Raw genomic sequence first — 12,052 nt, 5'->3', positions numbered from 1 at the left:
TTTCTATCTCGTGTGTCTTTGCCGCCTTTTTACCTTGTATTTTACTTCCGTTGTGCGCTAATGTGCAGTAGCGCTCATACAAATGATGGAGACTGATTTAGAGAATTAACCAACGGTAAAAAAAGAACGCAAAGGTTACCGGCGCCGTGATGGCTTAAGAAGTCCATGCCAAGTATGACATCTGTAGTGTCGCCGCCGGAGGTACCGTCCGGCGGGCTAGGAAGGCGGCTCAGCGCCGGAGCGCCCGCAGTTGTGTCAGGACAGCCGGAAAGCGGGGATGGGACTGTAGTTTATTTACAAAGAGATTTGGTGATACGATTTCGTACAGGGAATACCCGTTGTGTGGCGCTCTGCGTCACACAATCAAAACCGAAACTGGTAAGGCGCGACACCACATCATCTCCCCCTAAAAAGGAAAGGAGTTGCACTCTGTACGTGACATTATACAGTGGTAAGGCACTGAAAAGTTTGTATGAAGTAACACGTTGGCACACAATCCTTGAACATCTTGTAAGAAAATGTGCAAAATAAGTAACATCATTATACAATAGTTATCACATGTAGGAATGTATTCTTTATTAGGACAATATTTATGTGACCAGAGTTGACGTAGTTTGACTAAACTTGATGTAATGAATTTGTATTTTTATTGCATGAGCCCATTTATGAACTAGTATAAGTAGTAATTAGGAACTTAGTGTCAGTCACCATTATATGTTCCCCAATAAGGATTATGTAGTAAGTAATATATGAAAGTAGTATATAAAGTGGTATATAAGCAGTATAGTAGTATGTGAAACATGAGTATTATGAAGAATATATATATATATATCAAGGAACATAGTCCTTGTATCGAGATGGCTTTCTTCGGTGCCGTTTGGGACGAAGGGGACGGTTGGTAGAAGAATTTGAGCCTTGGGGCTCACCTATACGCTCATCGGAGAGCGAACGCGGCAAAGTTTCGAGATTTTCCGTAGTCGGCATGTTAGTCGACGAATCTATCCCCCCTTCGAGAAGAGTTGCATTGGGGCTGGGCACATCAGCCGATTGTTGTGAAGGTGCCTGCAAGGTGGTTAGTGGAAGTCGCACCAACTGTGGAACTGCAGAAGAACATGGAGGTGGGGAGGAATTATGTTGATGCATGGACGATGTGTTAGGTGGAGGACATGAATTCTGCTGTGGAGTTGCATTCTGCTCAGCATGAACAACTACCAGCTTTGATGCATTCCAGACGTTGCCATCACTAAGGCGAAAGGAATTGAATCCAGTTTGACTAAGGATTGTATAAGGACCTCTGTATTTATTCTGCTTCCCTGGCAGACGAACTTTAACTCTGAGGCCCACCTGTAGCTTAGGAGGTTTTGCTCCACGCTTAGAATCAATGCGTTGCTTAGTTGCCTGTTGCTTGTGGAACACTCGTGTTCTCACAGGATCCAAACTTGGCGAAGGAGCGGAAGAGTTTGGGTGTAACCCTGCAATGTCAATTCCAGAACGCGGTTGGCGGTTATGCAGAAGTTGTGCAGGCGACAAGCCTGTAGTAGCTTGAGGCGTAAAGCGATACGTGCCTTCGTCCCGAGTGCCATCTCCGCTCCCCGCCTGTTCCTGGGCAGCTTGTATCGTCCAATAAACATCCAGGCCTTCAACTCCCAGTGCATTCAGCAGGAGGCTCTTCTTCAGAGCGGGCCGGGCGGTGTCTCCGGCGGCAACGTCGACGTACGCCTGAAAGACACGGCGCCATTTAGCCCAAGGCACGGGCGGAGTGCCCGGAGTTTGTAAAAACGGCGGAGGAGGAATAGCGGCACTCATGCTGGAAACGTGGTTCACTGTTGAGTCGCAGTCGCCAGGATGCGTTGGCGAATCACCGGTGCCAGCAAGCATTGGCAATACGTGCACAGGGTGTGGCCGCAGTAGGGTGTGGCCGCAGTAGGCCTACCTCATTTCGTGCAGAATGTTAAGTGGGGTGATGCCCCGTAATGCGGCTGAAAAGGTGGCTGGCCACGTTGAAATTGGCAGAAAATGCCGGAGAAGAATGTAGAGGCTTACATTGTTTTCACCTCGTCGCCACTTTGTAGTGTCGCCGCCGGAGGTACCGTCCGGCGGGCTAGGAAGGCGGCTCAGCGCCGGAGCGCCCGCAGTTGTGTCAGGACAGCCGGAAAGCGGGGATGGGACTGTAGTTTATTTACAAAGAGATTTGGTGATACGATTTCGTACAGGGAATACCCGTTGTGTGGCGCTCTGCGTCACACAATCAAAACCGAAACTGGTAAGGCGCGACACCACAACATCCTTGGAACAATGTTGTAGGATTACGACGCTCCCAGGATAAGTCCGATTATTGATGGCGACTCTTGCTGTTCAGACTCCAGACGGCGTTATCAGATGACATCGAGCGGTCCGGATTTCGGGGCCTTCCCAGCTAGGCAGTCTTTAACTTTCTTCAACTTCGCAGCGAACGTCCCACACAACGACGCCCTTGATCCGACATGGTGTTCGGGCAGGTTAGTGTGGTCGAGTGTCATTTTGTGCTCTATATATATCCCATGGGAGAAAAAAAATTTCGGGAGGGGCACGGGCCCGGTTTGCCACCCCTTGGCTACGCCACTGGACGGTAGGCATGGCCGGCTTCCCCCGCAGTGGTAGCGGTGGTCTGGAGCGCGCCAAACATCGGTTTCCCTTGTGGATTATCGTTGACCAACAGGCGAACGGTGTGGCGTGGGTGGCGGTGTCTTGACGTGCGCCCGGAGGGGGAGCGTGGCATCGGGCTGCCGCATGAAGCGTAGCTCACTACTTGCAGTTGCGGCTGCGCTGACCCAGGAATGCCCAGCGAATGCTGGATTTCCTCTCGGACGATGTCTGCGGCAAGTAGAGGCTGGCAGGACGGGAACATTCGACCAAGTTCTTCGCGCACTACGCCCTTGTGGTCTCGCACAGATCGTCGGAGCAGAGTGGTTGAATTACACACCCTGGCGTAGAGTGGCGATTCAATTGTCGTGTGTGCCTTTCCAGTGTCTTTTGAATCGGCGTTACTTATGAGAGAAATTCGTGAACGGTATTCGGTGGGTTTCTCATCAGCCTAGCAAAGGGCTCCTGCTTTACTCCTCGCATGAGGACGCGGACTTTCCTCTCCTCGGACATGTCGTCTGCGTCGCGGAAAATCCGGTCATTTCTTCCGTGCAGAGTGTGACGTTTTCCTTGGGGAGCTGGACACGGGTTTCAGGCAGAGTTTCGGCCCTCTCTTTGCGGACGACGCTAGTGAAGGTAGCCAAGAACCTGGTTTGGAAAATGTCCCAGGATGTTAGGGTGGACTCTTAGTTCACAAACCATGTCCATGCGGCGTCTTCGAGGGCGAGGGCCGCAACTTGTCGTCATTGCTCCAATGGTTGAAGACGGCGACCTGGTCGTATGCTTCCAGCGAACTTTCCGGGTCCTCGCACGATGATCCGCGGTAGGTCGGCGGCTCTCCGGGCTGCTGAAGCAGGATCAGTATAGGCTGCACAGGTGCTGTCATCGTGGCGGCTTGATTTGTCATCGTGGCTCTTCTATTGTCGAACACGCGTCCGCACTGCGGTTGCAAACCTTGCAGCCTGCGGCTAACTGGTCGCTGCAGGAGGGTTCGGTGTCCTCTTCACGTTGTGGGCTTGGCTTCCGGCTTTTTGGTCGGCGTCCAGAACATGAAGGAACCAGCACCTCCATCAGATGTCACGTGGTTGTGATAGCGAAGAAGACTGCAGCAAGACTGGGAAATACGGAACTCTGTATTTGGGAGAACTTGTGCCCGGAAAATGACAAGTCAAGGTACAGTCAATTCACGCTGTGTACACTGATAGCGGCGAGAACCGTCGTCGGCCGTCGAGTAGTCTGATCTGCGGTAAGGCGCGTTGGCATTTATACATCCGGCATCGAACAATCGAGCCTTATCGCTGCTGGCCGCGTAAGCTGTCGAATAAACCAGACTATATTGCAGTTGTTCCGACGTTGAAGATGCAACCTCGACAACTTCGGCGCGTCTGCACACCGCATTCTTACACGAGCACGATTGCTGCGCAAGGAAATCGGTCTTCCATATCGTAATCGTTTGTCGTTTCAGCTATGTTATTTGAGCGTTTATTGAAATCATAATAAAAAGAAGATTCTCCTGTATGTTTCCTGGAGTTTCGCGCTATGAGCATCGAGGTTAATTCTAGCGACGAAATATTTTTGAAATATTCTCACGATTGTCCTATCTCATTTTCCTGAGTGACAAACTTTCGTCCCACGCTTTATAGCCAAGCTAAGCTCTCTGTGAACCCAATTACTCTCCTCCCACAGCCGGAGAGGTGCGTCGCAGCGAGCTTCCCAACCGTTGCCAATGCGGCGGGGAAGCGAAGAGGCGACTTCCCCGCAGCAAGCATGAGAGGTGCGGTGAAGCAGCCGGTGCGCCACGCGAGCCATTGAAAATCGTGGGAACGGCGCGCGCGCCGCCGATTCCCACGATCGGCGAGCTCCCTTGGGACGCCCGAACTACATAACACCCTCCGTGCGCAACCCGGCTCTCAGTCTCGGTCGCGCACGCGGACAGTCCGTGCGGTGCCTGCGCCGTTGAACTTAACCGATGCCTCGACTGCGGTGATGAAAACAGTGCCAGCGTAAGGATGATGCGGGTTGTGAGGCTGCTGGCAGCGGCGATGGTGTTGCCGGCGGTCCAGAATGCGTCAGTCCGCCGCTCACTCAAAGGGAGCCGTCGCCACGTGTCCTGTGACTGGAGCCAAAGGTAAGGTTTCTCCTTCCATCGGAGGCGGTCGAAAGCGGCAAAGAGCCCTCGGAAAGAGATACACCTGAAGTGTTCTGGAAGCTACTAATAACTTGCCCCTGGATCGAAAGTATTTGTAGGCGAGATAAATGTAATGGGTTGCAGTTTATCGATTAAATTAGTGTCGTCTTGGAACTGAAGACTAACCTTGTCGTTGCCTTGAAGGAGCGCATTCATGCAGCCGTGATTTGCAGCGCCCTGCGGGAATGGAAACATTCTTTCACGCAACCCTCGTTTTTCTTAGACACCGAGATGTGCTAAAACATCACACGGGCCACTAATGTGCCGTCTGCAGTGAAACATCACTAATGGATGTCGGTTGTACAGGGGGAGGGGGGATGATTTTTAAATAAAATAACAGGAAATGGAGCGAAAAGTTAAGCCCGCAGCTGTCTCTTCTCTCAGTGGAGGACACCTCAGCAGTAGTGCGCAAGGGAAGGGATGAGGAGGGATTCAAAGAGAATAGTGAGGACGGACGGGCAGTGGTTAGGGGAGATCGCGGACGACGAATCGTACAGCGTGAGCTCCTCCGAGTGTCTCACTCTGTTGTACGGGAGGGCGCCGTTTATGTATACGCAATGAGCGTTTATCGAATACAGTTGTCAGTTTTCGTATATTGTTTTGTTTTGCGTGTCTTTTCTGTATCGTTTCCTTTCGCCCTACGTCAGGGAAACCAAGAAGATGCGATGAAAAATACGAAACCCTGCCGTCTTCGCTGTATTGTTCTGTCGTTTGTTCATTCTCCCGCAACAATACTGACAAAGTAATAGAACGCACCATTTGTTTTTTTTTGCGCGTGTGCTGGCCGATATTTATATTGAAGTATGTTTTTTCCTCAAATGCACGCAAGATGTTGGTGCGTCTTGAAGGAGCCTGCCAGTGCTTTTCTCCAGCTTGCAATAAGAGGACCTCGGGAGACAAAAGCACACCCACGAGTAGCTCGCGACACTATAGTTACCACTGCGCAGTCTAGCATCGCAAGCTAGAACATACTAAAAAGACAGGGCGTGCAAACACGGACACAAGGAAGAAGTCACGACACCACAAACGCCGGACATACCACAACATACAACTTCATCGTAACGTGTGAAGCAGCACACGGAAACAAAAGGAAGAAACGATTCGACACTGCGCGGTATTCTTGTCGTATCGTTTCTTTCTCGTTTTTCTTGTCGCCGTGCGCTGCTTCACACGTCAGGATGAGCTGTCACCAGATCGCCCAACGTTCAACTTCATCTCGCCCAACTTTCAACTTTAGTCTATTAAGTTCAATAGCTCGACTGAAGTCGGAGAATCAGGAAAAAATAAGCTGAAAGATGATCGCAATATGCGATTAAACACCTATGCTAAGACATCTTGGATGACATAGGCAGCATAAATTTGATGCTTAGGCCTAAGTAATTCTGATAAAAGTAGGACATTTTGCAAATAATGCAAGTGGCGATATTTTAGGAATTCACGGCCTCTCTTTTTCCGAACAGCGGCCTGTCCCAGCCACCCGAGCCGGGCGTGCTTCCCGTGTACCTCGATTCGTGCGACTCCGGGACGGTGCGCTGGAGCTACCCTCGCGGTGCCTTGCGAATTGTGCTACAGGCGCCACAGGAGTTCCAAGCGTGCTTCCGGGTCGCAGCCGGCAGCTCTGGGGCGCTGGTGTATGTGGCTCAGGGTGGCCTAGTTCCAGGACCTGGACTACGGGCCAAGTGCGTCCTCTCCAACCGAGGATCGGCCGTCGTCTACGCGGTCGCCAAGGCTGCCGCTCGGGCTGGAAACAAACTCACCTTAACGTACACCACGAGCCAGCCGGTGGCATCATTCGAGAGACTCCAAGGATGGGAAGGTGCGTATCACCACGATTGCCTAATTACTCGTTTACTGCGCGACAAACAAATTGCAGGTAATTTGGATGTGTGCTTCACTCTCAACCAACCCTGCCGGACATGCAAATGGCCACGCAATAAGCGCCGAATTCGGCAATGCATTTTGCTTAGCTTTCAGATAGTACATTCACACATGTAGGCAAGTATAGTGCTGCCTTTATATCGTTCTTTGAACTCAGCCTTTCTGCGATTTGCTTAATTAAGTTTACCATACTCCGACAGACCCGGCTGTACACGCCGTCCTGATTTCATTTATATATATGTCGTAATGAGCGTCACAATATCTACAATGCCTACGCACAAGCATGCGATCTTTGGTCCTCTCGAGAACAATGTCAGCATTATACATATACATATATATTTTTCAGACTGCCGGCCATGCACGGCCACGGAGCTACGTGAAAGTTACTGCCTGAGCGATTTAGGTGAGTCTCGATTGTCCACACGATGACTGAGTGAATACATCCTGCTAATGAATGACGAATAATGTGAGTGCAAAATTAACGTGACACAAGACGAGGAGGGCCACAGGACCAACGCATAATTAATAACTCGCTGTATAGTTAACTACCTGTTAGTTATTCGTCGGTCATGTGGCCTTGCTCGTCTTGTCTCACGTTAACTTCGCGCTCATGTTAATCGCCATGAAGTACCGACTCGTCTCTGGCCGCAGCTGCCGCGCTGTGGGGCGAGGCAGGATTCAAAACGACCGCTTTTGTACTGGAAGTAAGAAAATAATAGTGAGCCCGCGGAAAGGTATTAAATGCGAATCATTGCAAACTAAGGGCACTATGGCTCTTTCTTTCTTTCTTTCTTTCTTTCTTTCTTTCTTTCTTTCTTTCTTTCTTTCTTTCTTTCTTTCTTTCTTTCTTTCTTTCTTTCTTTCTTTCTTTCTTTCTTTCTTTCTTTCTTTCTTTATTTCTTTCTTTCTATCTATCTATCTATCTATCTATCTATCTATCTATCTATCTATCTATCTATCTATCTATCTATCTATCTATCTATCTATCTATCTATCTATCTATCTATCTATCTATCTATCTATCTATCTATCTATCTATCTATCTATCTATCTATCTATCTATCTGATCTAATCTAATCTAATCTAAGAGCCCGTTGTAAACTCTGGTAGGGCGCCTACTGCAAGGAAAGAGCGTAAGAGTGCCGGCGCACATTTATAGAAATACTGGCAGGTCACGGCCGCTCGATCTCCCGCCTTTGTGGTCAGGCCGTTGGTACTCGCGAGTAGCGAAGAGAGGAAATGATCTTTTCCCTTCACGGGAAGCTTAGCCTGAGTTTCCCTTCTCTGCTCCTCCTTTTTTTTTTTTTGTGGTGAGGAAGGGTTGTCCCACTTGAGCGCCACGACGCAGTCCACCACAAGGTGTGCTTTGGGACGCCCGTTGCGAAGTGCCCACTACACTTCAGTGTAACATGTTAAGACCTTTTTCACAACCAGTTTCAAGCCTGCTTAAGCAGAAAAGACATCTTTGCATCTTCAATTAATTGTCGCCTCTGTGACGTTCCAGAAACCACAGAACATTGCTTCATTAGCTGCAAGAGCGTCAAACTGTTTTAGGACGTTCTCCAAGGAGATTTAAACAAACAAACAAAAAAGAAATAGATTTAAGTTCTCTTAGAATATGCATTATCTCATGCCACCCAAAAGCAATCTTATTACTTTGACATGCCCTACTAATCGGTATGCGCAGTTTATGGAAAACACGCGTTTAAGAAAGACACGCGGAACCAATTCTATCCTCGCAGTCACATTTTATACAAATGTCTTTACAGCTAAAATACTTTTTTGACCAACCACTGTTCCAACCATATTCGTATCTACTGTACATGAAACACACCATTTTAATACCCTTTTAGAGAAAAGTTTACTTTGAAATCTGCCATGTTTGTTGTGCACTTGTAGATGCGGCTTTGGCTATTTTGTTCGCAGCGTATATACATTAAGTAAATTTAAAATGAATACCGTGAGAGAGAGAGAAAAAAAAAGGTATTCGCGTGGGTGTGTCGTCACATCGACTACCACAGAGTGTGCCTAGCATGCTGGCTTCGATTCCGGCTCTACCCCTGGATTTTTTTGGCGATAGCTCCGACGGCGAAGGACGACATTACCGCCAAAGTCGGCTGTAAGGAAACAACAGTCTACGCTGTCAAATATGCGCACCCGGCGTCGGAAGGCCCTCGGCGCGGCCCGCGTGGATTTCCTCCTCCCTCCTCCACCGGCTGCGCTCGACGATCGAGAGCTGTATGGCCAGACTGTTATCGGTGGTCGTGCGCATACCACATTTAAGATATAATCTAGGCACGAAAAGGGCCTGAAGTGGTTAAAAGTAATACGAAGCTTTCCGTTGCGACGTCTATCACAATGCTAATCTGGGCCAAAATTCAAGAGGCTTTTTGTTGGTAAGTGCGATTGGCTAACCCGTTTTGCTAAAGTGCAGCATCGGGATTGGTTCAAAATATATCTTACGAACGATGCTAGGGTAGGGACGGCTGCGTGAGTACAGGCCCTGATTTGAGCGAAATATGTGATTGGTTTTGTTGTCCCATAAAAGGCCTTATGGTGTGTTAAAACGACGGACCGATTACCGGACGGCTGCGACACATGAAAGCAGAAACGCGAGTGGTCAGGCCGCTCGCGCTGTACAAACGCGCGGTCCGCAACGAGAAAGGCCGGGCCGAGGACAATCGCAGACAATGCCGTTTTCAAAGGGGAACCACATGCTTTGCCGTGCTCGGCTGCCGAAAAAAAGAATTGAACAAAAACGGGACGCCCCACCCCTCCGAGTGCACCCAGCCGAGGATGGATGTTTTGAATAGAAAGCATCGACGGCCCGCCCCGCTCCCCGGACCAGAACCGGAAGTGGAGGGCCACGCGACGGCGAGCACGATTTGGTCAGTCGTCTGAATCATTATGGACGACATAGCACACGCACGCCAATTAGCCACGCTGTTAAACTGAGCGTTTTCAATCCCACTTCCGATTAGCGCTCAGCTACGGGAGGCCATCGGATGAGATATTGTCACGGGGTCGTGACGTGGACGAAGGCAGCAGTCAACTTGTTCAAGACTAAACTTTCTATTTGGACGAACCTGTGCTCGGTAAACGAGACGTCAAAACAAGCGATAGACGCTTACATTGATAGCGGCGAACAGAGCTCGTTCATCAGCAACCATAGCGCAATAAAGAACACGGGACAAGGAAGTGACCAGGACAAGCGCTCACTATCAGCGAAGGTTTTTATTGCAGAAACAGAGCATATATAAGCACCCTTTGAAGCTGCAATAATGAAATGAAAGGAGGTGATAGACACGCGTCTATGCCAAGAATTCATGCTCTTTCACAGATAAAAGGACAGACGGAATGCTGACACATCTGTTACCTGCCCTGGCTATCTCTGACGCCTCTACGATTTCTCTGGTCATTTCCTTGTCCCGTGTTCTTTATTACGCTATGGTTGCTGATGAACGATGAATAACCAACACGCCCAAACGTTCTCCCTTCTGAAGCGAACAGAGCGTTCTGCGGTAAGGCGCGTCGGTATACATGCGACATCAAACCTTCCAGTCTTATCGCTGGTGGCCGCGTTAGTTCCAGAATAAACTTAACTGTTCGCGTTTGCGGCCTATAAGAAGACTCCAAAATAATCCGGGACGTTCCCAGGTACTAGGGCGCGGCTTTCTCAAGGCAGCGGCTACGCGTACAACGGACTGGTCACATAGAAATAACAAAAGAAGCGCGCGTGGCAGTATGTCGTTACCGATACGCCTGCACGAGCTTCCAAGAACGATCGCTTCACTTCCAAAAACCATTCGTGCTTGGTTTCTCGCACAGATGCGTCGCACGTTATGAATAAGTTTTATTGTATCGTTGCTTTCTACGTCTTGCGAGTTAGCCAAATTCATTTCAGCGACCACATTTCCAGCGATATGGCTTATACACTCCCCCCCCCCCCATGTACTAACCCAGAGGCGCGCCTTCCCTATTTTTCAAAGGGCTGCGTACCCGAAGTAGCTGTGTGTTGAGGGAGCCGAATTACTGTTGCGATCGAAATGTGACGTTTCTTTCACTCCATACTATTACATAGCTCGTTTGGAATAAATTTAGTCGGCAATTGGGATGCGAAGGTTTTTGGCCAGACTGGGGATATGGGGGCGAATGCACCTGTAGCAAGGTACGCGGTTGGTGTTGATCCATGATGCAGCGCGCACTTGCACAGGTGACAGAGAAGGAGCGACAAACGAAGGCAAGCACTGAGCTGCGGAGTTCACCTCTGCCGCTCTTTTGTATTCTAAAGCACGGCCGGTCTGGAGAGGAGCGCGCGCCTCCAGACCGGCCGTGGCTATAGCTAAGTCGTTAGGTCGGCTGCGCAAGTATTGCGGTTGCAGCTTGTCTGGTACATTCTCGCAGTATGTTCTGAACAAATTGAGCCGGTAATTGGTGTTCTTTAGATATATCACACCATGCCCCGCGCCCCTTTCTCTTACCTGACGTGCAACCTTTATGATTCGCCAAGCGCGCTTTTTTCCACTCACACATAATATCGTGTCTCAGTTGCAGAAGCTACAGTGCGGAATGCAACACTCCACTCAGACCGGCAGAGCATCTACTGGTGGCTATCCGTCACGGAGACCCACCGCGGTCGCAAGCCCGACTACGTCACACGACCTGCGAGGTGCGGCTTTCCTCGTGACACACGGGAGCCTCGTTTAATTCTTGCCCGGTGGCATCTGGGTCGCCCAATTGTCACGTGCGCACCGAAATTGTCGCAGTGGAAAAGACTCTTGGTGCAAGACAAGGTGCAGTGCAATTACGAAACTACGCGGCTGGTCACGTGACGAGACGCACCACGCGGACTGTGTGTTCAGGAACTGTGATAAAAACATCCACGACGAAGCTTCGTTTGTGCCTGCACTTTCTTCTAGTCATCTCTGGAAACGCTCCACAGGGCGACATAAAAGCAAATGCTATTGTCACAAATCCGCGTGATTGCAGCTGTCCTGCCCTCCAGGTACACTGAAAGAAATTTCCTTAGAATCTACGAACAAAATGTTCGTAATATTTAAGGATGCCTGACCTTTTATTCAAACACGGCAAAAACTTACCTAATTGCCAACAGACATGTATCAGTTTTTTCAAATACGGAAAGAGTATCCTTGTTTAATGTGCCACTTAAAAGTCGTAAAAATTGGCTTCCATTTCTAATTATTGTTCTAATTAAGTTCTAATTAATGTTGTGGCTTCCTTTCAAGTTATTTTCCAACCAAAGAATGCTCGTCGTTACCAGGCTACTTTTTTAGGCAAGGTGCTTTGGCGGAAAGCACGGGGAACGTGTTATATATATATATATATATATATATATATATATAT

General features: G+C 49.2%; 2 protein-coding genes across 2 annotated transcripts; one reads left to right on the top strand and one right to left on the bottom strand.

Annotated features, from left to right (window-relative positions):
- Positions 1–276: 276 nt before the first annotated feature.
- Positions 277–3,508, bottom strand: LOC119377400 (uncharacterized). Its single transcript, XM_049411588.1, has 4 exons — positions 3,322–3,508; positions 2,044–2,168; positions 1,566–1,719; positions 277–1,472 (listed from the first exon to the last, which is right to left on the bottom strand). Exons 1-4 carry the CDS (start codon positions 3,506–3,508, stop codon positions 832–834), a joined length of 1,107 nt encoding a protein of 368 aa, XP_049267545.1. The 3' UTR covers positions 277–831.
- Positions 3,509–4,401: 893 nt separating this feature from the next.
- Positions 4,402–11,551, top strand: LOC119377399 (meteorin-like protein). The gene is made up of 4 exons (XM_037646889.2): positions 4,402–4,750; positions 6,271–6,626; positions 7,035–7,091; positions 11,237–11,551. Exons 1-4 carry the CDS (start codon positions 4,632–4,634, stop codon positions 11,518–11,520), a joined length of 816 nt encoding a protein of 271 aa, XP_037502817.1. The 5' UTR covers positions 4,402–4,631; the 3' UTR covers positions 11,521–11,551.
- Positions 11,552–12,052: the final 501 nt, after the last annotated feature.

The sequence above is a fragment of the Rhipicephalus sanguineus genome, unplaced genomic scaffold (genome assembly GCF_013339695.2).
Source record: "Rhipicephalus sanguineus isolate Rsan-2018 unplaced genomic scaffold, BIME_Rsan_1.4 Seq4576, whole genome shotgun sequence".
Classification (NCBI taxonomy): domain Eukaryota; kingdom Metazoa; phylum Arthropoda; class Arachnida; order Ixodida; family Ixodidae; genus Rhipicephalus; species Rhipicephalus sanguineus.
This window is presented reverse-complemented; position numbering and strand designations above follow the sequence as displayed.

What these genes read in the sequence shown, in the direction of transcription:
- LOC119377400 (XM_049411588.1), bottom strand. Translation starts at nt 3,508, where the DNA reads ATGACAGCACCTGTGCAGCCTATACTGATCCTGCTTCAGCAGCCCGGA. An exon ending in GAAGACGCCGCATGGACATG is followed by an intron (nt 2,169 to 3,321) that starts GTTTGTGAACTA and finishes AATAAACTACAG; the next exon opens with TCCCATCCCCGCTTTCCGGC. An exon ending in GGCGACGAGGTGAAAACAAT is followed by an intron (nt 1,720 to 2,043) that starts GTAAGCCTCTAC and finishes CGTGTCTTTCAG; the next exon opens with GCGTACGTCGACGTTGCCGC.
- LOC119377399 (XM_037646889.2), top strand. Translation starts at nt 4,632, where the DNA reads ATGATGCGGGTTGTGAGGCTGCTGGCAGCGGCGATGGTGTTGCCGGCG. An exon ending in GAGACTCCAAGGATGGGAAG is followed by an intron (nt 6,627 to 7,034) that starts GTGCGTATCACC and finishes TATATTTTTCAG; the next exon opens with ACTGCCGGCCATGCACGGCC. An exon ending in TTACTGCCTGAGCGATTTAG is followed by an intron (nt 7,092 to 11,236) that starts GTGAGTCTCGAT and finishes ATCGTGTCTCAG; the next exon opens with TTGCAGAAGCTACAGTGCGG.